Raw genomic sequence first — 27,986 nt, forward strand, 5'->3', positions numbered from 1 at the left:
GACCTAGTACTTTTCTCCCGGAGGAGATGACAGATCTGGGGAAAGGCTCCTCTGGCACCCTTGGCAGAAGGGCTCCAAACCGTACTCTCTTGAGGTAGACCAGTGCCTTCCTTCTCCACTAGTCCCACAGCACCATAATCCAAGCTTGGTGTTCGAGGCTTCTCTTGGCAGGGTCCTCCACTCCCAGCTTCTTGCATACTGCTGCAGGAAAGTGAAGTCACTCAGTCGTGTCTGACTCTTTGCGACCCCATGGACTGTAGCTTACCAGGCTACTCCGTCCATGGGATTTTCCAGGCAAGAGTACTGTACTGGAGTGGGTTGCCATTTCCTTCTCCAGGGAATCTTCCCAACCCAGGGATCTAACCTGGGTCTCCCGCACTGCAGGCAGATGCTTTACCATCTGAGCCACCAGGGAAGCCCAGAGGGGTTTCACTTAAGTCAGAAGCTGCCAAGTCAGCCAGACCTGAGCAAGTCACCACCCCTCCAGGAGCCTCACCCACCTCCTTGGTTGGATAAGAGTTGTGTTGCTGGCCTGGGGCCCACTGCATTGCAGCTCCTGCCTGTCCTGGACTCATGTTTTCATCCATTCTAAAAACCTTTCCAGAGAGTCTCCTGGGGGAATGGGGGACAGAGGGAAAGAGCCCTGATCCTTGTAGCCCTTCATCTGCTCCTTGCCCTGGGCAGAGGACACAGGGACTCAGGCCAGTGTGAGATCACCAGGGCCGGGGGAGGGAGTAGAGGATATTGCAGGCAGGGGTGGGCTGGGTCGGGAATGCGGCGGGGCTGGGCTATTTAAGCCCAGGGCCGCTGGCAACCCCAGCAGCCTGCCCTGTGAGCCGCCAGTATGGATGACATCTACAAGGCTGCGGTAAGGGATGGGCCTGGGCAGGGCTGGGGTGGGCGTACCCACTGGGGGCTCAGGGGCAAGGTCACCCCAAGGAGGTGGTGGGAACCCAGGATAAGGTCCACGAACTTTCAGCCTAGACCTTCAAGGGGCCAGTTGGTCTGGCATTCCAGGGTGTAGAAGGGGTGAAGAGTTTAGGATCCGGGGGGAACTGTCAGGGTTGGTGGAGGACATCAAAGCTATGGCATCATGTCCAGCCCTGCCTCCAAACGTCGGTAGTCTGTGTCACTGTCTCTGGGACACACCTCTCTGCATTTGTGTCTGGTCTCTTTCCTAGTCTCTGTCTCTTTGTTCCTCCCAAGCTCTCCTTCTGAGGCTCTGTCGCTGTTTCCCTCTCCCCATTTCTGCCCCTCACATTCTGCTTCTCACACATCCAATCCCTCACCAGCCCCTTGGCTGCCTGAAGATGCTCTGGAGGGTGGGACAGGGGTTGTGAGGAGGGGGCTGCAGAGGGCTCTGAAGTTTGAGGCGGGCACAGAGGGACTAGGAGGGAATAACAGACCTGGGGCCTAGCCCCTGTTCAGCCTGGCAGGCTCAGGGCTCAGGGGCTCAGCTAGGGGGAAGGGCTAGAGGGTGGTCACCTTTTCTTGGTCACCCCAAGTCCCTGCAGGGGCCACTGAGGGGCTTCAGATGCTATTCCATCCTGGGAGTGGGGGTGTTGCTGACCTCTGTCCACCACAGAGACAAGGGCATCTGACACAGACATCTGTCTGCAAGGGAACCCCTACCTCAGCTCCAGGAAGTATGGCCCCCCTCCTGGGCAGGGAAGGCTACAGCTGGCTCTGGGGGTGCCCCTGTCTTTCCTGCAGGAGTCTGTGGAGCTGGGGGAGGGGGCAGCCCTCCACCCCGTGCCCATACAAGGCCTGGCGGGCCAGGGACTAATTTTGGCTCTTGAGACACCAGGAGGCCAAGGGGCCAGATAACGCTGCCCCACCCCCTGCATGCCAGAGTCCCCAGAACAATCACCAGGTTTAACTTTGTCCCCCGTTAAAAATAGCCCAGTGGCCACCGGTCAGGTTACAGCGGGTGGCTTTGCCCACCCCCGCTGTGGTTTTATTGTCCCAACCTGAGGGACAGCTGCCCCTCAGGCCACCCAGCTTGGGTTTCATCAGGGGGGCTGAACGGACACTGAGTGGCCAAACTGGCTATTGTTACTCAGGGTCACCTTGGTCCTGGAGCGGGTGCCCACCTGCCACCCTGGCCCTGAGCCCAGCCTCAGGGAGGCGAGCTGGGTCACCTCAGGGCTTTGGGGGCAGGCTGGGAGAACTGAGGCCTCTGCTCGGTGACCTGGGAACGGCCTGCCTCTTCCCGGCTTAGTCTTCCCACCTGTGGAATGGGCTGGTTTCCTCGACAGCAGCTAAGGTCTGAGCCTGAGACTTCTTTTCTTCTCTAGGTAGAGCAGCTGACAGAAGAGCAGAAAAATGGTGAGTGCCCCACCATGCATGTGGGGAAACAGCAGGGCCCAGCTGGGGGAGCGTGAGGACCCCAGGCTGCAGGCCCGAGGCTGGGGTCCCTCTCCCTGTCACCCCAGAGGTCTCAGAGGGGAGCGGGCAGGTTAGCAGGCAGCCCTTGGCATCTGGCCTTCAGGGTTCTTGACTGAGATGTGCTGCTCTGCTTCCCCTCCTCTCCTACTGGACACAGAGTTCAAGGCGGCCTTTGACATCTTCGTGCTGGGCGCTGAGGATGGCTGCATCAGCACCAAGGAGCTGGGCAAGGTGATGAGGATGCTGGGGCAGAACCCCACCCCTGAGGAGCTGCAGGAGATGATTGACGAGGTGGATGAGGATGGTGAGCCCATTTGTCCCTCCCCAGGCCCCCAGCTCTGGGGGGACTTGAACCCTGGCCCTGCCACTTCTTACTCTGCGCCCTTAAAGGAGCTGTTTGGCCTCTCTGATCCTCAACCATATCATCTATGCAATGGGTGCAATAATCACACTCGCCTCAGAGTCACTGGGAGGATTCAGTGAGAACACCACTGGGGTCAGTGTCCAGCCATTCTGACCACTGCCCTTTAATGGCTGTGCTGCCCTCTCCCCCAGGCAGCGGCACAGTGGACTTTGATGAGTTCTTGGTCATGATGGTTCGGTGCATGAAGGATGACAGCAAAGGAAAGTCTGAGGAAGAGCTTTCAGACCTCTTCCGCATGTTTGACAAGTGAGTGTGTGAGCCTGGACCTCCGACCCTGACCCTGGCAGAGCTGGGCAGAGGGGGACAGCTTTGTGACCTTAGGCCTCCATCTCCTGTTCTGTGCCATAAGGGAATAGGATGCCTCATCTCCCGGTGGCCCTTCCCTGCTTCCCAGGGTCATGAGCAGGGCTGTTTCACCCCCTCCCCCTGCCCCTAAAATGGGTTCTGAGGCCCCTCTCACCCAACTGGCAGAAATGCTGATGGCTACATCGACCTGGAGGAGCTGAAGATAATGCTTCAGGCTACAGGGGAGACCATCACAGAGGACGACATTGAGGAGCTCATGAAGGACGGTGACAAAAACAACGATGGCCGCATCGACTATGATGGTGAGTGGGTCCATCTGAATCCCCCTGCCCACACCCTGCCCAGGCCCCATGTCTAACCTATGCCTGTCCATCTCTCCACAGAGTTCCTGGAGTTCATGAAGGGGGTGGAGTAGACACCAACCTTCACCCAGAGCTGCCTGTGCCACCTTCCAACTCCAGCTGGGCCCCGGGACTGTGGGCAGGGGGCCAGGGTCCCCAGGATGTGAACTTGGGTGTGTCCTTGATGAAGGGCCCTCCATGACTACCTCCCTCAGCACTGTTCTAGGAAATGCCAATAAAATCGTGCTCCTAGAGGCCTGGTGTCCAGCTTTCATTCCCCCATCTCCACCAGTGGCCTCTCCTGCCCTGACCGCCACCTTCCCTGTCCCAGAACCCATGCTCTCACCACCCTTGCACCCCGCCTTCTACAGCTCAGAGACCACCATGCTCCATACCCACCTGGCTCCTTTCTAGAACTGCTGGTGCCCAGGCTCCATCTCCAGCAATTCCACATCTGGAGTCTGTGGTGGCCCAGGAATCTGAGTTTCACAGATCCCTGGGGGCCATGGCTTTAGTCAGCCAGTTGGCAGCAGAAGGATCCTAATACTCGGAGGGGCAGTCATTGAGCACCAGGCCAAGCCCTGGATGCCACTTGGCAGAGCAGCCATGGCTCCTTCTCATGTCTGGTTGGGGGCAGCAGGACGCTTGGGGGGGAAACTGGCCTGTGGCTCCAGTCCCTCTGCCCACTCACTTAGATTTCCTGCTGGCAGTGTTGACTCCCCAGACCCAGTGGCAAATCGTCTACTCTACCTCCCCTCACTCATTTGACAGGTAAGGACCCTGGTGCCCAGGGAGGCTCAGAGAGGGGCCTGTCAGGGTCATCCTGTGAGTCTGGGGAGAGCAGAGCCACCTGGCTCCCAGCCGAGGACTCCGATGAACAGGTCCTGATGGGCAGGACTCCCAGTTCCTGTGAACCTCATGACTCCAGCACCCACTTTCACTCCCTGTCAGGGAGTGGAGGCATGGGGCCTGGTGACTCTCAGCTACCTGGGGGTACCCAGGCCAGAGCTACGGACATAACAGTGAGACTGGCCTCCGGGAGATGGGGGACCACAAGGAAGCGAGGTGTCAGCAGTGGTGCTTACCAGAGGGACAGCTGCCCCAGTGCCTAGGCTCCAGCCAGAATGTCAGCAGCTGTTGTGCTCCGCCCAGCCACTCCACAGCCTCCCCACCTGTGCCCCAGCCTTGGCATTCTCCAGACAGGCCCGGCATTCCAGAGACGGTCTTGGAATTCTGAAGATGCCTCAGTGGAGGCCAAAGCTGGTGGGAGCTGCCTGGTCCCTGGAGAGATCGGGGAGAGGAGACGGGTCCCCTCCATCCTGTCCTCGGGAGCTGGAACTGAAGGACCTACATGTACACCCAGGAATGACATTCAGGATAGGAGGCAGGGTGATGGTGGGTGGCACCACCAGCCTGTGTGCCATTCCAGGGTTTAGTCATACCCCGACTATGTGTCTAGCACTGGCTGAACACTCGGACCTTTCAGAGGGAGGCCCAGTCCCTAACTTTGTGGAATTTATAGTAAACTCAGGAAGACAAAGAAGAGATGAGTACAGTGAGGAAACCAGCAGAGTGCAAAATGGGGATTGGAGAGGGGATGTGCTGGTGGGGTGGGAGAAACCCTGGGTAAGCGAAGGGCCCAAGGCCCTGGGAGGGAAGGAAGGAGGCGTTGAAGACAGCTGATGACTCTGGAGCTAGGGAATTTGGAAGCCCCGAGGTCTTGGCCCCCTGGACACAAGGGTTTTACTGGAATTGTGGGATGGGAGCTCAACTACAAAGGGCAAAAGGAATGAGGCAAGGTAAAGGGGAGATGGCAAGTGTGGACAATGCTGGTGATATTTTGCAAAGACTCAGGGAACAGAGAGATGAGCTGGAGCTGAAGGGAGATGTAAAGTCCAGGGAAGCTAACTTAAGGAGGTGGGTTAGGGAATGACCAATATGCTCATGGGAGCAACCTAGTGAAGCTGGGAAAGGAGCGAAGCAAGATGCAGGGGCAGAACTTCAGAGGGCCAGGGTCTCTAGGAGTGTGTCAAGGGCCTGTTTATAGCCCTGGGACTAGATCCAAGCTGAACAGGAAGGAAGAGGAAGCTTGAGGCAGGGAGGAAAGAATCGTGGCAGCAGGGATGCTGAGCAGGAGGTGGAATCAGAGGAGGAAATATTCTGAATGCAGACAGTGAAGGTCACATCTTCATTGATGATAACTTGGAAGATGGGTAACTGAGGTGGGGGAGGAGGACAAGGACCATAGGCTGGGGACTCCCACGGGATATGGGATGCTAACGGTATAAGCAAAGGAGGGGAGGAAAATTCCAAGAGTTGAGCCCTCTGTGAACAAACTAGGAGGATGACTGGGCCAGCTACAAAGAGGGTACAAGGGGGCTGCTGGATGGCGCCTTGAAGGGATCCACACCACATTTCTAATGCGGGGGGGGGCAAGAGTTCAATCCTTGGTCAGGGAACTAGATCCCACATGCCATGGGCCATGGCCAACAAAAAAGAGAAGGGGTCCACGGGTAGGAAGTTCTGTGAGACTTTCCCGATATCTGTGCTCCAGAATGAGGTTTTGGTGGAGGAAGTGCTGAGGGCATCCAATCTTCCCAGGTACGTCTACCACGGAATTCGAGCTGGGAGAAGCTGGGCTGCATGCTTTATAAGCCCGCCTGGGGGCACATGGCGCATCACAGAACACCTCACACAGCTGTACAGTGGACGCAGGCTGACAAGCTGCCGTCAGTACATGCCACTGCACGCCCCCACATGCAGCCCCCGGGTCTGACCATTCTGCTTTGTCCAGTCCTCTCCGTTTCTGTTGGGCTGTGTCATCATTTGCCTGACAACGCTTCTTCCATGAAGCCTCCTTTGACTTCCTCCATCAGAAGCAAGCACTGGACGCCTGTAAAGCAAGGCAGTTAGAACACTCCTTCACAGCATACACCACAAGAAACTCAGAACAGCCTAGAGACTTAAGACATGACACAGTGAAACTCCTAGAACATAGGGAACGCATTCTCTGACATGCTGTGCTAAGTCGCTTCAGTCGTGTCCAACTCTTTGTGACCCCATGGACTGTAGTCCACCAGGCTCCTCTGTCTACAAAATTCTCCCAGCAAGAATACTGGAGTGGACTGCCATGCTGTCCTCTAGGGGTCTTACCGACCTCTGCAGGGATTGAACCTGCAGCTTCTGCACTGCAGGCGGATTCTTTACCACTAAGCCACCTGGGAAGCCTCTTCTCTGACATAAATAGTAGCAATCTTTTCTCAGATCAGTCTCCCAAGGCAAAAGAAAATAAAGGCAAAAATAAATGGGACCTAATCAAACTTTCAAGCTTTTGCACAGTAAATGAAACCATAAACAAAACAAAATGACAACCTATGGAGTGGGAGAAAAAATTTGCAAATAACATGACTGACAGACAAGGGCTTAATTTCTAAAGTATATGAACAGTTCATACAACTCAATATGAAAAAACAACCCAGTCAAAAAATGAGCAGAATAGCTAAATAGATATTTCTCCAAAAGAGACATACATCCATCAGCAGATGAATGGATAAGAAAGCTGTGGTACATATACACAATGGAGTATTACTCAGCCATTAAAAAGAATACATTTGAATCAGTTCTAATGAGGTGGATGAAACTGGAGCCTATTATACAGAGTGAAGTAAGCCAGAAGGAAAAACACCAATACAGTATACTAACGCATATATATGGAATTTAGAAAGATGCTAACAATAACCCTGTGTACGAGACAGCAAAAGAGACACTGATGTATAGAACAGTCTTATGGACTCTGTGGGAGAGGGAGAGGGTGGGAAGATTTGGGAGAATGGCATTGAAACATGTAAAATATCATGTATGAAACGAGATGCCAGTCCAGGTTCGATGCACGATGCTGGATGCTTGGGGCTAGTGCACTGGGACGACCCAGAGGGATAGTATGGGGAGGGAGGAGGGAGGAGGGAGGAGGGTTCAGGATGGGGAACACATGTATACCTGTGGCGGATTCATTTTGATATTTGGGAAAACTAATACAATTATGTAAAGTTTAAAAATAAAATAAAAAAAAGAGACATACAGATAACCAATAGCCAACAGGCTATCTGTTGCATAAAAAGATGCAAAACATCACTAATTATTAGAGAAATGCAAATCCGAACCACAATGAGGTTCCACCTTACACCAGTCAGAATGGCCATCATCAAAATGCCTACAAATAGCGGTACATGTGTACAATGGAATGTTACTCAGCCATAAAAAGAATGAAACAATGCCATTTGCGGCAACATGGATGGACACAGAGATTGTCACACTGAGTGAAGTCAGAGACAAGTATCATACGACATCGCTTATAGGTGGAATCTAAAAAAATACGGTACAGGGACTTTCCTGGTGGTCCAGTGGTTAAGACTCTGCTCTCCCAATGCAGGGGGCCTGGGTGTGACTCCTGGTCAGGGAACATGATCCCACATTCTGCAACTAAAAGTTCATATGCTGCAACTGAAGATCCCACATACCACAGTGAAGATGGGAGATCCTGAATGCCGCAACTAAGACCTGGCACAGCCAAATAAATAAATAACAATAAATATTTAAAAAATTAAAATGGGGCAAACAAGTTTATTTGCAAAACAGAAATAGAGTCATACATGTAGAAAACAAGCTTATGATTACCAGGGGAAAGAATGGGGTGGAGGGAGGGTAAATTGGGAGACTGAGACTGACATACACACACTGCTATATATAAAGTAAGTAACTAGTAAGGACCTACTGTATAGCACAGGGAACTCTTCTCAATACTCTATAATGACCTATATGTGAAAAGAAACTAACTGAGTGGACACATATAGAACATTCATTTTGCTGTACTGCTGAAACTAACACAACACTGTAAGTCAACTATTCTCTAATAGAAAAGGTTTAAAGTCTACAAAGAATAAATGCTGGAGAGGGTGTGGAGAAAAGGGAATCCGTCTACACTGTTGGTGGAAATGTAAACTGGTGCAGCCACTATGGAAAACATCATGAAAGTTCCTTTAAAAATGAAAACTAGAGTTACCATATGACCCAGCAATCCCACCCCTGGGCATATGTTCAGAAAAGATGAAAACCCTAATTCAAAAAGACGTGCACCCCATGTTCATGGCTTCCCAGGTGGCACAGTAGTAAAGAATCCACCTGCCAATGCAGCAGACACAAGAGACGCACATTTGATCACTGGGTCGGGAAGATCCCCTAGAGAAGGAAATGGCAACCCACTCCCAATATTCTTGCCTAGAAAATCCCAAGGACAGAGGAGCCTGGTGGGCTATGGGTCCATGGGGTCGCAAAAGAACTGGACGTGACTTAGCAACTAAACAACAAACGTACGTACCCACACAATGGAATATTATTCAGCCATAAAAAGAGTGAAATATTGCCATTTGCAGCAACACTGGGTGGACCTAGACATGATCAAACTAAGGGAAGTAAGTCAGATAGAGAAAGTCAAATATAAATGATATCACTTATATGTGGAACCTAAAACATAATACAAAGGAACTTACTTTTAAAATAGACTCACAGAGATAGAAAACAAAGTTATGGTTACCAATGGAAGAAAAGAGGGGGAGAAATAAATAAGGAGTATGGGATTAATAGATACACACTACTGTATATAAAATAGATTAAAACGATTTACTGTATAGCACAGGGGACTATATTCAACATCGTGTACTAATCTATAATGGAAAATAATCTGAAAAAGGATATATATATTTATATACATATATGCTAATCACTTTGCCATATACCTGAAACTAATGATACTGTAGATTGACTATACTTAGGAAAAAATAATGATAAACAAGTAACTTTTAAAACATTTTAACAAGAAGCCATCACTGGAGCATCTCCCCCTGCCCCTACCTCTCTCTTCATATTAAGGTTGCCTGGTTACTTACTGTGTGCTGGGTCAAGAGGCTGTAGTTTCTGCTGGGCGGCCCTGCTGCCCATCCAGGGCCTGACCCAGCCAGCAGCTTTTGGACCTCCAGCAGTTCTGACTTTGTCCATTAGATGGCACAAGATGTCTGTGGCTGGGCCCATTGATCCCAGACATCAAGGGCACCCTTGGGGTCTTTTTCTTAACTGCAGCCAGCAAGTGAAGATCTAAAATTTGTTTTGTTTTGTTTAGCCACGCCACACAACTTGTAGGATATTAGTTCCTGGACCAGGGATAGAACTCAGGCCCTCAGCAATGAAAGGACAGAGGCCTAACCACTGGACCGCCAGGGAATTCCCTGCAAGCAGAGATCTTTACAGAAGATCCTTACCCTGCTTCCTAGACTCGGAGCCAGGCCCAGAGAAGAAGAGGACCTGGTGAGGCCACGAAAGTTCAGCCCCTTCGACGGGCTGCTTTTCTGCAGTGTGGGATGGGCTGCCCCCACATCCTGCCCGAGTAAACCCAGGCCTCCCCTGCAGTCACAGCTGGGGGCCTGGCTGAGCTTAGATCCCCAGGGTGAGCTGGCAGGCTGAGTTGCTGGGCCTCCCGCCCACAGCTGGTGGCCACATGCTGGTTGAGGGGCTGTCCAGCTCAATCTCCAGCTAGACATTGACCCCTGGCCTGGGCGACAGGCTGAAGCATCTCCCCGTGGAGATGGATGCAGAGGGACTCCACCCTTCCAAGGACCCAGGATATGACCACCATCATGGCAGCCGCTGCACAAGCACCTCTCACCAGTTTATAGAGCCTGGTACCCCTAAGGTGGCTGGTCCCTGGCTCTGGACAGAGGAGACTGAGACCCAGAGAAGGAAGGGCCTTGCCCAAGGTTCTTCAGGGGATCCAGAGGAAGGATGGCCTCCCTGAGTAGACCCTTGCTCAATCCCAGGTCAGGAGGCACGTGTATTTCTAGAGGAGATGGGGACTGGGAGACAGGTTTCCAGGTCCCTGGGTCCTTCTTATGCTGACTCAAGAGACTGATTTGTTTCCAAAATTTTTTTTTTTTTTTTAAAGAGAGAGATTGATCTATTTCCCTTTCAGAAATGAGCTAGAAAGGGAGGTGGGATCCCAGTACCTTTAGGAGCAAAGGGGCAGGACAGAGCAAGTCCTGTTCTCAGGCTGCTATGTGGCCTGGACCACCTCTTTCATTCTTTGATGCCATTTGAGGATTCAGGCTTGTCTCTCCAGGAGGCCTAACTTACAAAAGTTTCTAGAATCCTGGGAGCACCAAGATTCTGGCTCAAGGTTGAAATCTTAGCACCCAAGGCTTCAGATTCTGAGTGTAGGGGTCTGGAATGGGGTAGAGTGGCAGCTGTGGAGGGTGGAGACAGGGACTACTGTTGAGATGACGGGGGTCTCCTTGAGTGTCCTTATTCAGCCTCTCAGCCTCATCTCCCCTCTTGTCGATATTCTGTGACTCTCCTGTCCCCTGGATCAGCACTCAGAGCAGAGGGAATGGGGGTATGAGCATCCTCCCCCTACCTTCACTCTGGAGGAACCATAGATATAGGGCCTACAGGCAGAGGGGAAGTCTGGGAAGAACCCACCACTCACCTAGTGATGCTCTGGGCCCCGGGGCTCTGGGAGAACTGGAGGAGGGAGGCGGGGCAAAGGGGGCTTCTCTGGCACAAGGTGAATCCTGTTCCCTGACCCAGTGAAATGGGATGTGGGGCCTGGAGGCCAGATAGGAATAGGCCTGGGTGGAGAAGTCTGGCCACTCATCTGTTGCCAATTTCAGATCTGTAAAGTGTGGCCGGACCTCAAGTCCTCTTCCAAAGCACAGAGTCCCTTGGGCTGGAATGAGTACCCCTAGGCAACTTGGGCCGTGTCAGGGGAGCTGGGGAGCCAGGCCAAGGCTTCAGGGGGCTGGACTCTTGGTGTCAGGGACCTGGGCACAGAATCAACCTGTGGGGGGGTCTCTGTCATGGGCAGTGGAGGGGCAAGGAGCAAAGGAGAGCCCAGCTAGACCACCCATCCAGCTCATCAACTTCTGATGTCCCTTCCAGGCTATCTCTCCCCCTTGACATTTTGCTAGAGCCAAGGGACTTGGGTTTATGGACATTTCCGTATAAACCATCATAGCCTGGCCAGAAAAAAAGTCTCCCAAATGGAGAACCAGCTATTCTGACACAGAGCCACCAACTGGGCCAGCCGAGGTGGAGGGAGAGGCTGCAGGTGGATGGCGGGGCACTCGACCCCTCCCTCCTCCTCCCGCCTTGGACGGGGTGGAGCCGCTGCCTTATAAGCAGCAGAGGCGGGTCTGGCGGCAACTGAGCAAACTACAACCAGCGGCATCGCGGGACCCAGGGCAGCTCTGCAAGCAGCTCGGTGCCCGTTCCTCAGCATGGCCCCCTCAGCCTGGGCCGTCTGCTGCCTCCTGGGGGGCCTCCTCCTCCGGGGGGGCAGTCCCAACCCCGGCCCCAGCGTGCCCCGCCTGCGGCTCTCCTTCCGAGGTAGGGCAGTGCACTCTGTGCGTGTCTATGGAGCCCGTGACCCTGCTATACCCCAGGTGTGGGACTCTAGCCAGCCCCAGGCAGTCTGTTCTGCCAGCCGGAGGGGGGATTCAGCCACTCCTAGAACAGCCTGCAGGAAGGACTTTACAGTTATTCCCGGCCATGTGCTCCCTGCTGGCTGCCAGAGGCTCCTGGGAGGAAGGCAGGGGGAGGGGGACCAATCCTGGCAGATGGGACCGGGGTGGAGGTGGGAGACAAGAGACACACTGGGGGAGAACCTGAGTGAGGGGGCTTAGAGAAAAGGAGAGGGAGCTCAGTAGAGGCGGGCAGAGAGAGATGGGGAGGGGGCAGAGAGGGCAAGTCTGGAGGATCTGTCTACTCTCAGCTGCGCTCCTTGCCCAGGGCACACAGTGGGGAAGAGGGGGCCCCTCAGCCCATCCCCACAGCCCTGTTCCCACTCCTGCCTCTGGCAGCCCACTTTGTAATGCTGGCCTTTCTCTTCCCCTCCATCCGTGAGGCTCTGTGTGGCTTCCCTTCTTTGCCCATCCTGGTCCAGGAAGTTCCTCTGCAGATCTAACCTGTTGTGTTAGATCTGTTGTTAGATCTGTTAGATCACAACCATGTTGTGCTGCAGCTGGCACAAGCCTCTTCTGAATCTGATGAGACACAGGCTTGCAACAGAGTTTTCTTCGTGGGGAAACCAGAGGGATGGTCACCTTCTCCCAGTCCAAGGGGCGAGACTCAGGCCTTCTCTGGAGAGTTGGGGGGCAGGGGACATGGCTCCACTCTGGAGTCTGAAGGGAGTGTGGTGGTGGTGGGCTTGGGGAGGAGGGGGTGGAATGGGGTCCTGCCCTGGGAGCTGTGGCTTTGGGGGAGTCAGGCTACAAGAAAAGGTCCAAACAGGGCAAATCTCCTCCAAAGTACTGTCAGTCACGGAAGGCTTCCTGGAAGAGGCTGTTAATGAGTTTGGGGATAGAATTGAGTGTTTGGGGATAGAAAAGATGACTTTTGGGGCAGGTTTGGCTATCCCCCCTCCCCAAGGGTGGCCAGACATCCTGCTGTTTGTTTGCACACCCATCTCCTCCAGCTACCTAGCTGGACCCCAAAGACCTATTTCAGGACTCCCACCTCCTGGGACCCTCATCTGCAGACAGCCACCTCCATTCCTGGGTAGGCAGCGTCTATGGAGGAGAGAACCTTCTTTAGCCACATCCCTGGACCAGAGCCTAGAGATCCACCTGGCCGTATCTGGCCTCTCCCACACCCAGGCCTTAGGCAGATGCTCCCTCTGCTGGGAACACTCTCCCCTGTCTGCCCATCCCACTGAGTCAGCTTTGTATGCTGCTCAGACCACCCAGCCTTCCTCCAGGCTCTCCCAGCACTTCGCCCAGCTTGCAGCCATAAGTTCTGCTGGTGGGGCCATCTTCCTTGAGGAGCCGGTAGAGCACAGGCCAGGGGAAGGAGATGTGAACTGAAGACCAGGGGGCCATGGAGTGGAGGGAAAGGGGGCAGGCCTCTGGGTGGGCTTGGCTGGGTGGGGGGCTCTGAGTCCCCTGTCCCACCCACCCCCAGGAGTCACTTCCCAGAAGCCCTCCAGCAGCCCTGTGGATGGAAACATTTTCCAGATGTGAGTGTGTGGGGGGCGGTAGATGCACAGCTGGGACCCTCCACCTCCACAAACTGGCTGGAGAAGTGGGCTGAGCAGCAGCTCTGACCCCCTCCCTCGGCTCCCTCCTAGACCTCCTATCTGCCAACCGTTCTGCCATCTTTCTGGGCCCCCGGGGCTCCCTGGACCTTCAGGCCCTGTACCTGGACGAGTACCGGGACCGACTGTTTCTGGGCGGCCGTGATGCCATCTATTCTCTGCGGTTGGACCAGACATGGCCAGATCCCCGGGAGGTGAGCTGGACAGTTTGGGAAGCAACTCTCTCTGAGGGCTAGGTGACTCCAGACGGGAGGCTGACTGGGGCAACTGAGGCTGTGAGGTCAGGGGTCAGCCAGGCTGACCTGGCTGTGTTTCAGGTCCTGTGGCCACCACAGCCCGGACAGAGAGAGGAGTGCGTTCACAAGGGAAGAGATCCTTTGGTGAGTGCTATCAGGAGGGACTGTCCCCGACCCTGACCCACACCCAGGCCCTGACCCCAGGTGCCTGAGCTGGGGCCACGTGGAACAGATCTTGATGGTCTGGTAGAATCTCTCCTCACCCAAGATCCATCCCCCATCTGCCTTCTCCCCAGGTGGAGTGCGCCAACTTTGTGCGGGTGCTGCACCCCCACAACCGGACCCACCTGCTGGCGTGTGGCACTGGCGCCTTCCAGCCCACCTGTGCCCTCCTTGCTGTTGGGCATCGTGGAGAGGTGAGCTGCCGCGGCCCCACAAAGGGCTGGGAAGCTGTGACATTTCCTCCTACTGTCTGAATTCTACCCATTGAGCCTGGGTCGGGGCAGAGGGGTCAGAGCCTGAAAGGCGCCTTTGTGCCAGGGAGCCGCCCCTACTGGCAAGGTCCTGAATGAGGGCGCCTTCCACCCACCCCACTGTCTAGCCGCACGCAATGGCCACTGCCCGGGTAGGGGGCTGGCACTGCTTTCCCAGGTAACTCGTCTCCCTCCCTCTCCCCAGCATGTGCTCCATCTGGAGCCCCGAAGCATGGAAAGTGGGAGGGGGAGATGCCCACACGAGCCCAGTCGTCCCTTCGCCAGCACCTTTGTAGGTGGGTGACACCCAGGCCAGGGCCGGCATGACAAAGGTGGGGGTTGGCCAGCATCATTGGGAAGGGATGGGCCAGGTTCAGGGCCTGGCCCTCCTCCCCTGACTCTGCCCCCACCCCAACCCTAGGAGGGGAGCTGTACACAGGCCTCAATGCCGACTTCCTGGGGCATGAGGCCATGATCTTCCGGTCTGGGGGTCCCCGACCAGCCTTGCGTTCTGACTCTGACCAGAACCTCCTGCACGGTGAGCTCAGGGCTCTGCGAAGAGCAAGGCTGACTGGGTTCTGCCACTGGCACCAGCAGCGAGGAGGGAGTGGGGACCGGAGGGGCAGCCCATCCCCACTCCACTCCCTAAGACCCAGTGGGGTCCCTGGGGTCCCTGCGCCTCTTCTCCTCCTCACTGGTTCACCCCTGCCCTGTTCCTTCCCGTGAGGGCCCTCCCAACTCCTCCCTGTTACCTCCCAGACCCCAGGTTTGTGCTGGCCGCCCGGATCCCTGACAATTCTGACCCGGACGACGACAAGGTGTACTTCTTCTTCTCGGAGACAGTCCCCTCGCCTGACGGAGGCCCGGGCCGTGTCACCATCAGCCGAGTGGGCCGCGTCTGTGTGGTGAGAGCTGTGGAAGGGACAGTGAGGTTGGAATCCTGGCCATACACGTCTTCCCAGCCCTGTCCCCACCTGAAACTGTAGGCAAACTGAAGCAAGGGTGTGGAGCTGACATCCATGCCTCCCTCCAAGGGTGAGGGTGGAGGAGCAGGAAAGGGGGGGCCTGTCCTCGGGCCCCAAGGCTGACCGGCCCCCACCCCCCAGAATGATGCGGGCGGCCAGCGGGTGCTGGTGAACAAATGGAGCACCTTCCTCAAGGCCAGGCTGCTCTGCTCCGTGCCTGGCCCTGGCAGTGCCGAGACCCACTTCGACCAGCTGGGTAAGGGCATGGCCAGAGCACACAGGGTGAGGGCTGGAGAGGGCTCAGAGCCCGTGAGTGGGGGGCACTGGCGGTGGCCTTCTGTCTCCCAGAGGACGTGTTCCTGCTGTGGCCCAACTCGGGGAAGAGCCTGGAGGTGTACGCTCTGTTCAGCACGGTCAGGTGGGCAGATGGCCTCCCCTCACCCCCACCCCCGGCCCTGTCTCTACACCCTGGCCTCCCCTGTTGAGCCCCTGCTCTCACGTCCCAGCCTAGCCAGGAGTCCCTGACTCTGTCCCTGACTCGGTGACTCCGTGGCTGTATTCTTTGCCTGGGTGTCCTTGTTTTCCCGTCTCTGCTGACCGCAGGCCCCATCATCCTCCCTATGGAACTATGCTGCCCCCTTCCTGTCTCTGAGAACCTCCCTGGCCTGACTATCCCTGTCTGTTCTCTGCAGTGCTGTGTTCCAGGGCTATGCCATCTGTGTGTACCACATGGCTGATATCTGGGAGGTCTTCAAGGGGCCCTTTGCCCACCAAGATGGTCCCCAGCACCAATGGGGCCCCTATGGGGGCAAGGTGCCCTTTCCACGTCCTGGCATGGTGAGTATCTACCTGGGACCAGGGCAGGGCAGAGGGCTGAGTAGATGCTGGGAGGGGCTCTAGATGCCAAGGACAGGCTTGGGTCTGCGCAAAGCCCCAGGGCAGCAGCTGGGCTGGGTGGGGTGAGGAGGGGAGCGGAGCCCTGACTACACTGAGGAGTCTCTCATACAGCACTAAGGGTCCACGAGCTGTCCCTCAGAGGCTGGTGTGAACAGCCAGTGGAGTCTAGACACAGACTGGGGGTGGGGAATGTGACAACCCAGGAGGCTTCAGGCACTCCCTTTGCCATGGCCTACAGTGTCCCAGTAAGATGACTGCACAGCCAGGACGACCCTTTGGCAGCACCAAGGACTACCCGGATGAGGTGCTGCAGTTTGCCCGAGCCCACCCACTCATGTTCCGGCCCGTGCGTCCCCGGCGGGGTCGCCCTGTCCTTGTCAAAACCCATCTGGCCCAGCAGCTACGTCAGATCGTGGTGGACCGTGTGGAGGCAGAGGACGGGACCTACGACGTCATCTTTCTGGGGACTGGTAGGTGGGCTGCCTGGGGTGCCTGGCCAGGGGAGGTGTGCGGGGACCTGAGCTGCCCCTTCCTCTCCCACTGACCCCTCCTCCCCTGCCCCAGACTCAGGGTCCGTGCTCAAGGTCATTGCCCTCCAGGGGGCGGGCTCTGCAGAGCCTGAGGAAGTAGTTCTGGAAGAGCTCCAGGTGTTTAAGGTGAGCAGGGGGAACTGATGGGGAAGGTTCCCTTAGGCTCCATCCCTGTGTCTAGGCCTGGCTACAAGGAAGCAGGAGCAAAGTGTAGGAGGGAAATGGACCTATCTTTACCGAACCCGCAGTCAGTGGGCAGTGGGCCTCACTATCGCAGAGGCCTTGCCGACGCTTCTAAATGACTGCGGGCCTAGAAACATAGTCTGTGAGTTGAGAGGTGGGGGGCCCAGGGACAGATGGCCAAGGCGATCGCCCCTTGACAAAGCCCTGCCAGGCTCAAGTTGCAATGAGGAGTGACTGACACCCCAAGGGGTTCTGTTGACCCCTCTACAGAGTCAGGCAGGGGGTCATCTGTGTTTGGGGAACTGCTGAGCTTCCCCAAGTGGGTGGAATGGGTGATTTGGGACAGCTGCCTCATTGCTGGGGGACAGGGCTATGGGAGGGGACACCAGAGCTTTGTGCTTTTAGCCAAGCCTTGGAGGCCAGCCAGGGAGAGGGGACCTTTCTAAAACACAATGTGTGGGAAAGACCATCTGGTCTTAGTTGCCAGGGAGTGCACTGACCTGGGAGAAAGATGGCTTTCACTCAGAGGCTGGAAGAGGCTGAAAGCAGGGATTCAGGGCAGGTCTCACTTCTTTCCCAGGTGCCAACACCCATCACTGAGATGGAGATCTCCGTCAAAAGGGTAAGAGCAGCTGCCATGACTGCCAAATCCTCCTTCCTCTGATCTCCTGAAGTTTCCCTGAGCCCTGCTGTTTCCCAGCGGGCCCTGGGGCTGCCTGATTAGGCCCTGCAATGACGGTTGTGGGTTCAGCTAGGAGCTGAGATTCCCACGCATGAAACCCATGGGCAGTGGGAGGCCCTCAGTAAGTAAGCCTGTGTTCAGATAAGGGGAGATCCACAAAGGCCAGCAACTCAGGGCAGACAAAAACATGCTTGAAAACAGGATCCAGATTTTACATCAAACAGATTTTAAAGACATGCTGTGTGTCCTTTTGCAAGTGGCAAAACCTCCCCAAGTTCATCTGCCCCAGTTTATCTTTGGGTAAATCTCGACTTTTGTGCTAGAACTGCTCAAGGCAGTTCACCTCTAAAGTCAGAGGCAAGGCCATTGGGGTAGAAGGCAAAGGTCTGCTGCTTGGAGGGTCTGGAAAAGCCCCGTAGAAAAAAGACCCCAGGTGTGCCCCATCTCATCCACGCCCTAGCATAGGATCCGACGCAGATCAGGTGGGTGATAAACATTTTTTGTTCTGGGAATGCACTCAGGAGGTTCTGAAAGACTCTTGCAAATGTCAGGAGTGCCGAGGGGGCTGAGAGCCTAGCTGCTTCTGTGTGGAGCACAGACTCACCTCGGGCTCTGCCTGTGTCCCTCCCAGCAAATGCTGTACGTGGGCTCAAGGCTGGGCGTGGCCCGGTTGCAGCTGCACCAGTGCGAGACGTATGGCAGTGCCTGTGCGGAGTGCTGCCTGGCTCGGGACCCCTACTGCGCCTGGGACGGTGCCTCCTGCACCCGCTACCGGCCCGGCTCCAACAAGCGGCGGTTCCGCCGCCAGGACATCCGGCATGGCAACCCTGCCCTGCAGTGCCTGGGGCAGAGCCAGGAGGGTGAGCGGCGGAGGGCACGGGTTGCCCCTGTGGAGGGTGGCCTCAGGCTGCTCCTGTGGTCACAGGCAGCCCTCAGTTTCTGTGTGTGTGTAGCTCCTGTCAGCTATGGGTGCAGTGTCTTTGGGTAGAGAGAAGGGCTTAGGGATCAGCAGATGCCTAGTCCCTGTCACATTCATGGGGGGTCCTGGGCTGTGGGAGTCAGTTGGTGGTCCTGGGGGCCTTACAGTTCCTGAGCTGAGCCCACTTCCAAATCTTCCCCAGAGGAGACTGCAGGACTCGTGGCGACCACCACTGTCTACGGCACGGAGCACAACAGCACCTTCCTAGAGTGTCTGCCCAAGTCCCCACAGGCTGCCGCGCATTGGTTCTTGCAGAGGCCCGGGGACGAGAGGCCTGAGCAGGTGAGTGAGGACCCTGGCTCCAGCCTGCACGTGTCCTGCAGTCACACCCCTCCCTGAACTCTCAGGGGGAACCTGTCAAGATCAACTTAAGAAAAGCGTGTATCAGGCCCCTGGGGTGCCTAGAAGGAGGTGTCCCTGTTCCTGCCATCTGGGAACACCCAGGCCAGATGTGGTAGAACTTCTCCAGTGACAGGCAGCCCACAAATTTCCAGGCCCTGGGCTGGGCTCTGTCTGAGAGGGCCTGGCAGAGATGGCGGAGAGGGAAGGAGGGCTGGGCTGGTCAGGAAGGCTCCCATGCTTACACATATGGCTCATCTTTGAAGGGGTCTCTTCCTCAGGGTCTTCCTTCACCCTAGGAGGCCTGGGCCCCTGACCACCGGCCCTTGCACATACACCTCCACCACACACACATACACACAAGTACACACTGCCTGGCCCCTCACTTCCTCCCTAGAGTCCAGCTGTCTGCCTAGGCCCTCTCCTCCCCCATCCAGGAAAGTCTGTCAACCCCAGAGATGGCTTCAGTCTGGGGCCTGAGCTTGGGTGTGGGTGGCGCAGGGTGAAGAGCCATTCTCAAGCTGCTCCCACAGATGGGAAGGGGAGGGAGTGGGTTGATTACAGGAGGGGCTCTCCTCCCAGCTTGAGAACTGGGGGAGGCCAGCCTTGGGCCAGCTGTTAGGCTGGGCACTGAGAAGTCTCCCTGGGAGGGCAGAGTCAGGGGAGCAATGAGATGGAGTTACACACCACTCACCACCCAAGCAGTGCAGCCTTGGTGTACACACGTGCAGACAAAAGCCCAGCCAGGGTCCAGGCCAAAGATGGGTCGGATCGGAACCATGCTTCCCTCCTACACCATGATGGGCCTGTGGGCCCTTCAATATCAGGGGAGTGAACTGTGCAGACCAAGACAGGGAGAGCTCTGTACAGTGTCGAGTGTAGAGCAGTTTTAGTCCTCGGGCTGGGGGTAAACCCTGACTTGAGAAAAAGCCCATAAATACCCTTTAACCTTCTCTGTTCTCTGGGAATGTGTGCCAGGGGCCCCCAAGGCCAAGATAGGGGCTCCAGAGCTCTGACGAGGGGAGAAACCAGTCAATCAAACCTTTGAGAAGCCCCCTTCGCAGGCCCTGTCCTGGGTTCTGGGAAAGTGAGGCCCTGCCGGCAGTTAGTTCAGTCAAGGACGCTGAGCCTGCATGCTGCTGGGAAGGGGAGAATGAACCCTGAGATGGCAAATGTGGAAAAGCAAGGGGCAAAGAAGTTGATGGGGCAAACACTGCTCCAGGCGCCCTCACGCCCTCCCACACCTCCAGCAGGTGAAGACTGACGAGCGCGTCCTGCAAACAGAGCAGGGGCTGCTGTTCCGCAGGCTCAACCGCCTGGATGCGGGCACCTATACCTGCATGACGCTGGAGCATGGCTTCTCCCAGGTGGTGGTCCGCCTGGCTCTGGAGGTGATCGTGCCTGCACAGCTCGACATTCTGTTCCCCCGGGAGCCGAGGCCAGAGGAGCCCACAGCCCGAGGCGGCCCCACCTCCCCCTACTCCAAGGCCTGGTATAAGGATATCATGCAGCTCATCGGCTTCGCCAACCTGCCCCGGGTGGATGAGTACTGTGAGCGAGTGTGGTGCCCCTCCCGCAGCCGCACCCGCGGCAAACAGGCCAAGGGCAAGAGCTGGGTGGGGCTGGAGCTGGGCAAGAAGGTGAAGAGCCGGGTACAGGCCGAGCGCAATCGGACACCCCGGGAGGTATGAGGCTACATAGAGGAGGGAGGAGGAGGGGGTGGTCGGGATGGGCCGAGTGGCCAGCAGCAGCCCCCAGCATCTCCCACCCACCCAGCTAGGGCAGAGGGGGTTAACGTGCCTGATGGCCTCTTAGAGATAGAATCTCTGAGAGGCCCCCTCCAGGCCACCCGCAGGATAGGCTGGGGCCTGATGGAGGGCCCTGTGTCCCAGGCCTGTTCCTTGTCCCTCTCTGGGCTCTCAGTCCCAGGCGGGAGTCAACACCCTCTGGCTGCTGGCAACCCCAGTGGGTCTGCTATTTGTTCTTGAGCAAGGCTCCCACAGCACATTTCCGCTTGTGCCCAGAGGCGAGAGGGTTGGGTAGTTCTTACCCAGCCTGCAGAACAATGGCCATTCTGAGTGACCCTTAGAGTGGGTGTGTGGGTGCAGCTGAGGTGGTGTCTGGGCAGGGGGCCCGCAGGCAGACAAGGAGGGTGGAAGTCGCCCGTCAGCTAGCACTGGCTAAGAAGACCTACCTTGACTGAGGTGGAGAGGGAAAGTGGAGGCGCTGGGAAGGTGGAGCAGCAAGAACCCCCTCCCACTTTGTGCCCTGATGTTTGGTGCTTACCTGCCACCGCCCACCCCCTCTTCTCCATCTCAAAATCACAGAAGCACAGGCTGCTAGAGCTCCCTGAACCTCCCAGCCTAACTTCTCTACCCCGGGTCCCATTGCTGCCAGGCATGTTTCCTGAGATGCCCACCCCCTCCTGATGGGATTGCCTCTCCCCACCATCAGGGTCTCCATGTTGATGGGCAGGGAGAGGGTGAATTCTGGGAGAAGCTGTCCCTCATCTTTGTGGACTAGGAGATAGGGAGAGGGGAGTTGGGGTATTTAGAGGAGTGGGCTGTCTTTCCCAGGGCAATGCAAGCTTGCACACAGCTGGGACAATGGGGACGTGGCAGCTGTGTGAGCAGGCTGTGTGGTGAGGACAGAAGGCAGCGCTCTGCCTAGGGGGCCACAGAGGACTGAGATGGGGAGAGGTCAGGAGACCCTAGTATCGGCTACGGGACCCAGGAGCAGGAATTCTCAAGGCCCCAAGAAGGTGTCAATCAGCCCAGAAGCCACAGGTTTCCCACCCTGGGATCTTTGGTTTCTGCTAAATAAGGGTTTGTCATGGGTGGTTCATTTATGAACCCTATATTTTTCTTTTAAGGGAGAAAATTGCAGGGGGAAGCTGCTAAAGCCTGCTGGTTCTTGGGGGGTGCTGCCAGCTCAGGTAGTCAGGACACATTCTGTCTGGGTGTGTAGGGAGGTGTTTTTGCCATCAGCAGTAATGTGTTTCTTGGGCTGGGGAGCATGGAGGAGGAGGAGGACTAAATGAAAAGTTGTTCCCAGCCTGCATATGAACAAGTCAGTGACGCACAAAATGGACAGGAGGGGAACAAGAGCCTCAGGTTCAAGATTCCCTCCATTAAAAACCAAGAGGAAGGAAGGGGGGAAAAAAACAGATAAAAAGACAAGGCTTCCTGCCCGCCTGAACTCAAACCCAGACTGTGTCTGCCTTGGATTGCATCTGAGCCCCACGTCCACTCCCCACCTCTAGAGAACTGGGATCTGAAACAGGCCCCTTCCCCTCTTCTCATGGAAAGTGAGCCAGATGTGTCCTGAGGCTAACCTGACAGCACTTGGGGAAGCCTGCAGCCAGCGGCACTTGTGGCTGGGATGTCAGCAGGTAAAAGCAGAGGAGGAGCACTGTGCGGAGGGGGCTGGAGAAGAGAGGGGAAGAGAAGACAGCGGCTATGGAAGAGCGTAGGGGGAGAGCCCAGAGCCCCAGGCATGGATGTCAGAGCTGCCAGCAGCTCTGCCCCCGAATCCCAAGTTTTTTTAGTGGCAACTAGGCTGGGTCCCCTGGGGAAGTTACTCTGGAAAATGGAGGGAAGAGTTCAAAATCCTGACAAGGAACACCTGCACTTGGAAAATATGGATAGCTTCTACTGATCTCCACCCCGCCATCCCCATGGTACCTTGTGTTATTCACTCCTGGAAATGCCTCTGTGTGTGAATTCTATTTTTGTATTCATCTGTCGGGATGGGCCTCGTGGTTTCTCTGTCTTCAAAGCACACTTCTCATAATTACCATTGTTCTTTATATCGTCACCGCCCCTGAGTGCTGGTGAGGAGAGTGCAGGGGTTTTCCACACAACCTACAGGGAAAGGGATGAAGCTAATATTTATATCACGCAATTATATCATTATTGTGTCTGTGTATTTCTGTACTAAATTGATGCCATTCATGTGAGCTGTAAATGAGGGGCCTTCCCTGTCCATTCCAGAAGGGCAAAAACACCCTGGGTGGTTTTTTCTAAAAGGCAAGGAGATGGGTATCAGAGGAAGGAAGAAGTCAGAGGGCTTTGCTTATGAAGCTGAGATTGCTTATTAAATTAGGAAAATCCCATCCCATGGGCTTCTGAGACTTCTTGGAACTTCAGGAAGATGTTGAGCCAGGAAAAAAAAAATGCTGGCAAAGGGCAGCTGGCACGTAGGCAGCCTGCTCCTTTTTCACAATAACGCTTGACTTTGTGACAGCAACATTTGGCCTGGTGCCTGTCTTCAGCAGCCACATACCAACGTATATTAAAGCCACTGTGCTCTTGCTGGCGGCGGGGGCGGGGGTTGGGGGTGGAGGGGGTGGGGAACAGGGAGGGGGGCAGGCTGTGCTGTGGGAGCTGCAGCTTTGGGAGAGAGAGGAGGGGGAGCCCCTGAGTCTGAACTACTGTGCAGGCTGCAGGAGCCACCTCTCCACCAGCCCCACTCCCCACCGTGACATCATGCCCCTGCCCCAAGAGCAGACTCCACTGGTGCCAGACGGAGATAGGAAAAGGCAGGGTTGCTTTAGAAATGGGAAGGACATCACCCCAAGTCACCACAGAGCCCAGCCTCTTGCTTGGATGGGCCCTTCAACCCATGCTATGGACTAGTAGGCTTAACAGTCGTCAGTCATTAGTCCCATCTTGCAACCCCGGCCCCGGAGCAGGACCCCTGCTTTTGCCCCCTGGCCCGTGCACAAGCACCCAGGCCTCACAGAAAGTGAGGCCACCACCACCATCTGAGAAGCCTCATCAGAGCACCGTGTGTCGTGGACTGCTGGGCTGGGTGGGTGTGTGAATAGGGAGGGAGCCCCCCTCTCCCCTGGGATGCATGGTGTCTCTGCTCCCACATCACCACCATTCATTCCCTGAAGACCCCCTGGGCCTGGACTTCCCTGGGCCCCTCACCACCCCACCCCCCATCCCCCCATCTGGAGCCCTATTTCCTGCCACAGGAATTTCACTCTATCTTCTGCTCCCAGGTTTTTCCTCTGTCTTATATGTCCCCTGGTCTTTGGGCCTGTTTTATGATTTCTCAAACAGGTCTAGAGCTGGAAAGGGGCTTCGAGAAAGAGGTTAGTCAAATGACGTCCAAAATGGTGTCCTTTGGAACAACTGTATCATGAGATCCTTGACAAGTCAGATAAACACAGGATTTCTGTCCCCTTAGCCCCACAGAGCTGTGCATTGCCTGCTTGCTTGCCCTGTGAAGCTCCTGAGGAACCCACGATGATTCCTCATTAACTAGCATGTCTACTCTGTGCTATATGACTTTCCAAAACATGTGGTCCTCTAGCCCCCCGCCCCTGCCTTTCTTTCCCCATGGAGCAGCTGCCATTTCATGTTTCTAATGTTCTGAAGAGCATATTTTGGGGGAAATGCTGGTTAGATTAATTCCCGCCCTTTACATGTGAGATTAATTAATTAATCTCTGCCTTCTAAGCCTCTAAGCTCTGGAGGCCCTGACTTCCCAGATGGAATAGACACATCTTGGTTTCCCATGGCCAGCACCACGGCAGGACCTGACACCCCATGCTGCCACGCCGCCGGTCTGGTGTTCCTGGGACCTGGACTCTGCCCTGCCTCTGGCTTCTGTCCTCTCACACCCAGCCCGCCTCCCCAGCCCACTTCCTGCTCCTCTTGTGTCTGGCATGTTCCTCTGCGGAGGGTTAGGGTTCACTCCAAGCTTGTGGCTGTCCTGTAGTCCACAAGACTAGGTTTCTAAGCAAGGGTAAGGGGCAGAGCGGGGGCAGGATGAGGGAGGAAGACAGTCCTTTTCACTTTCTCAAATGGCTTCTTTGCTAAGCCAGGGTCCGGTCTCAGACACCCCTAGAATCCCCCGACTATAGGAGCAGGCAGGCAGCAGCCCTCAGGAGGCAGGTCTGGCTCCTGCCAGGTTTTCCTCTCTGTGGGCTGGCAAGGACCCGGGATGCGGTTGGAGTGAGGTGAGTCTCACAGGGCTCTGCAGTCCACCAAACTGAGGTGTCTCCCATCAGCCACATCTTCTTACAAGTAGCAGACAGCTGCTCAAGAATAGACCAGTTTTCACCCCAGTTAAGGATCTACCCCAACCTCACTCAAGTCCCAGCCTGAAAGGGCTCTGGCGAGGAGAAAGTTCAACACACAGCAAGATCAAATCCCCGGGGGGATATCTGAGATTACAAAATTGGCCCTGGTGTGCAGAGAGAATGAATGGGTGGGGCTAGGTTTAGATATAATACCTGATAAGGAGCTCAAGGATTGTTAGGCCTCCACCCTGGCTTCTCTTCCGGACTCACCCACCCTCCTGGTGCACAGGAGATGAAGAAAGTGGCCCCGTGCCCACTTCCCACTGCTCAGCCCCAGCCCGCCTTTGTGTGGGTACCACTGCTGGCCCCCCACTTCCTTAGAGGCCGTGTCCTAATGGAGCCTTTCACTTTCCCTGCTGGATTTTCATTAAGGAAACTTCTGGTTCCTCAACGTAGCCTATTAAAAAAAAAAAATCATTTTCCACTGGGGATGGGAAATGCTGCAGTCTCCAGGGAGGCCTTGCAAGGGATGCCCACCCTCATGCTCACACTGGGCCTCCAGCAGTCAACTAGTAGCTTGTACTCAGGAACTCTGCTGAGGACAGCTTAGGAGGCCAGTCTTAATTCCTGTCCCCTACAGAGGAAGATGACTGGAGTGCACCTAACCCATCCCAAGGGCGTATTTCACTGCCAAGAACATCCCACTGGGCAGAGAAGGAAGACCAGGGCAAGGGGACAGCTGCAGGCAGGAGAGGATTCCAAAGTGAAGCAAGGGGCCCAGAGCAGAGTCCAGGTGTCTGCCATCAAATGGAGGAGACAGAGACTTAAAGCCCAGATTTCCCACTTTGGGGGCCAACGGGGGCTCCGTTCTCACAGATAAAGGTACGGAAGAATGATGTGGCAGACCAGCAGCTTGCTTTATGGGCATGAGCTCATCTGTTCACTCTGCCTGCCCCCGCAGCTGATAAGAATCTGGTGCTGTTTCCTGCAGTCCAAGGGTCTCAGACAATGGTGTGAACGGCTGGCCCTACTGGAAAGGACATTGTTCAGGGAAGAAAAAACAACACACTAGCACAAAGCCAGAGCAGGATCTGCCCAAACGTAAGGGCCTGTTTACAAATCTACCATTTTCAAGTAGGGGGACACAATGGGGAATTGTTTCTGGTGAGGCTAGGGTCCCCTCCAGAATGCTCCTGGGGGCTGGGGATGGCTTTGATGGCCCAGACAGGTCTCAGATGCTCTGTGAGGGACTGACACTGATGGCGCACATGCCTTCCTGTTTATCAGAGGTGCACTTCAGGACAGGCTCCAGGAGTGAGTTTACACCCAAGACCGGGGGAGGAGCTCCTCGGCTTCACTCCCTCTACTGAGGCCATGAACTCAGGGATGTCAGGGGGCTGGAGGTGGTTTGCCAGGGAAAAGTGAGATTATTTTCTGAAAAACATCAACTCTTTGGTTTATGGCCTGCAATTGCCATTCTGCTTTTTGGAAAAAATGCACAAGACCCTTGCAAATAGCCACCCCCTCTGCAATGGGGCTCCCTGGCTTGGTCTGTAAGGGAGCCTTCTCACATCAGGGACCCTGTGATGCTACAACTCACCTGCAGGCAGTCTGGGAGCACACAGGGGGCTGATGCTATGTCCCTGGGATCAGGGCCAATGGGGGTGCTGTTTCTCATAACAACCTCCTGCTCTGTCCACAGGAAGTCAGAGCCTTTGAACCACAAACCAAAGACCCTGATGTCAGAGTGTGTGTGTGTGTGTGTACACGCAGCAGGAGGGTAAGGCAGAAGAGGAAAAGAACCGTATTACTCAATCCCCTTGGAATTGGGAGATCCCATTTTTAGGGGTAAGAGGAGGGCAGCTGTGGTTAGGAAGATCGTTTTGGGTCTAGAGAGATCTGGAAGGCAGTCCTATCTAAGGACCTGACCTATGATACTAAGTGTCATTAGTAACTTAGAAGTTATTGTCATGTCTATACTCATCTCTAAATATAACAGGGGCACAGCTCATGAATAAACTTGAATGGGTGTGTTCAGAACACCTGAATAGCAGTAAGTCCTGTGCAATCCTAAAATAGAAGGAAGCTTCCCTAAGCCTTTCTCAACCTTCCATGTGTAAAGGGTTAGAATCTTCTTCCTCAATGTGCTCCCAGTGCCCTCTGGTGTTTGACAGTTAAACAACAGCCTGATAAATGCAGGATTTGAGCACATCCAATAAATAATCCAGGTGACAGCAAACTGACTCTGAATGTGGGGTACCAAGCCAGACACCATGAGGGGGAGAAAGGTTAATAAGATAGACAGGTCCCTTCCTATCAGGGGCTTCCAATCTAGAGGAAGAGACAATTATGGGACCAGATGGAGAACAGCACAGGCTATCATAGGGGTACAAGCAGAGCTCAGAGGGAGTGCCTAGGCATGAAGAAGTGGCCCTTATACCGGGTTCATCAGGCTAATGATAGAGGTTATGGCTCTCTAGACTCTAAGCCTCATGTTCAGGGCCCATTATGCCAGGGTAGCCATGGCAGAGTGCCCATGAAAGACCCTAGATGTCCATCTCAGTGGGGGCCATCCTAAGTCAAGAAGAGCTAGCAGATGTTTCATGGCAATTACCAGAAGGGAAAAGGATAGATATGTCAGCAAAGCAAGAGGATGTAGGAAACCATACAGAGAGAAGGCTTTTGCTGTCGTCCTGTGAGGCACAAGGGTCTGAGCTGAGCATTGGCCGTGGGATAGAGAGGAAGGCAAACATGTAAAAAATTCAAATGGACAAGAAAGAGCGTGGTTGAGCAGAAAAGGAAACGGAAGGAGATTCTGAAGTTTCTGGCCCTAGTTCATGGTCCCCACAGAGGTAAGAATTAGAGCAAGGGGAGCAGGGGCCCTGGGGAGATTTTATTTGATGTCTATTCCTATTCTCCCCAAGTGAGCTATTTGTTTTAGGTCCTAAGTTATAAAACAGTAATTCTCTCAGATACACCATTTATGGAAACAAGTATTTAAAATATTCAAGACGAGGGACTTCCCTGGTGGTCCAGTGGTTAAGAATCCCCCTGCCAATGCAGGGGATGTGGCT

At 55.2% G+C, this 27,986-nt stretch overlaps 2 protein-coding genes and 1 long non-coding RNA gene across 4 annotated transcripts; 2 read left to right on the forward strand and 1 right to left on the reverse strand.

Moving 5' to 3' along the window:
- Positions 1–352: 352 nt before the first annotated feature.
- LOC139178626 (uncharacterized) lies at positions 353–18,196 on the reverse strand. Its single transcript, XR_011563022.1, has 4 exons — positions 17,379–18,196; positions 10,512–15,215; positions 2,231–6,352; positions 353–612 (listed from the first exon to the last, which is right to left on the reverse strand). It is a non-coding gene; the product is annotated as an uncharacterized lncRNA (long non-coding RNA).
- On the forward strand, positions 748–3,713 carry TNNC1 (troponin C1, slow skeletal and cardiac type). The gene is made up of 6 exons (XM_070776569.1): positions 748–868; positions 2,298–2,328; positions 2,546–2,692; positions 2,944–3,058; positions 3,284–3,420; positions 3,502–3,713. Exons 1-6 carry the CDS (start codon positions 845–847, stop codon positions 3,531–3,533), a joined length of 486 nt encoding a protein of 161 aa, XP_070632670.1. The 5' UTR covers positions 748–844; the 3' UTR covers positions 3,534–3,713.
- Positions 11,756–22,792, forward strand: SEMA3G (semaphorin 3G). 2 transcript variants are annotated; one of them, XM_070776564.1, is made up of 16 exons: positions 11,756–11,889; positions 13,628–13,788; positions 13,912–13,974; positions 14,127–14,246; positions 14,509–14,599; positions 14,725–14,841; positions 15,063–15,208; positions 15,410–15,524; positions 15,617–15,686; positions 15,961–16,105; positions 16,404–16,635; positions 16,730–16,821; positions 17,459–17,500; positions 18,192–18,420; positions 18,682–18,821; positions 20,129–22,792. In XM_070776564.1, the coding sequence occupies exons 1-16, from the start codon at positions 11,781–11,783 to the stop codon at positions 20,567–20,569; spliced, it is 2,313 nt and encodes a 770-aa protein (XP_070632665.1). In that variant the 5' UTR covers positions 11,756–11,780; the 3' UTR covers positions 20,570–22,792. The 2 variants fall into 2 exon arrangements, with proteins under 2 accessions (XP_070632665.1, XP_070632666.1); XM_070776565.1 differs by having other exon boundaries at positions 20,132–22,792.
- The last annotated feature ends 5,194 nt before the right edge of the window (positions 22,793–27,986 follow it).

The sequence above is a fragment of the Bos indicus genome, chromosome 22 (assembly GCF_029378745.1).
Source record: "Bos indicus isolate NIAB-ARS_2022 breed Sahiwal x Tharparkar chromosome 22, NIAB-ARS_B.indTharparkar_mat_pri_1.0, whole genome shotgun sequence".
Taxonomy (NCBI): domain Eukaryota; kingdom Metazoa; phylum Chordata; class Mammalia; order Artiodactyla; family Bovidae; genus Bos; species Bos indicus.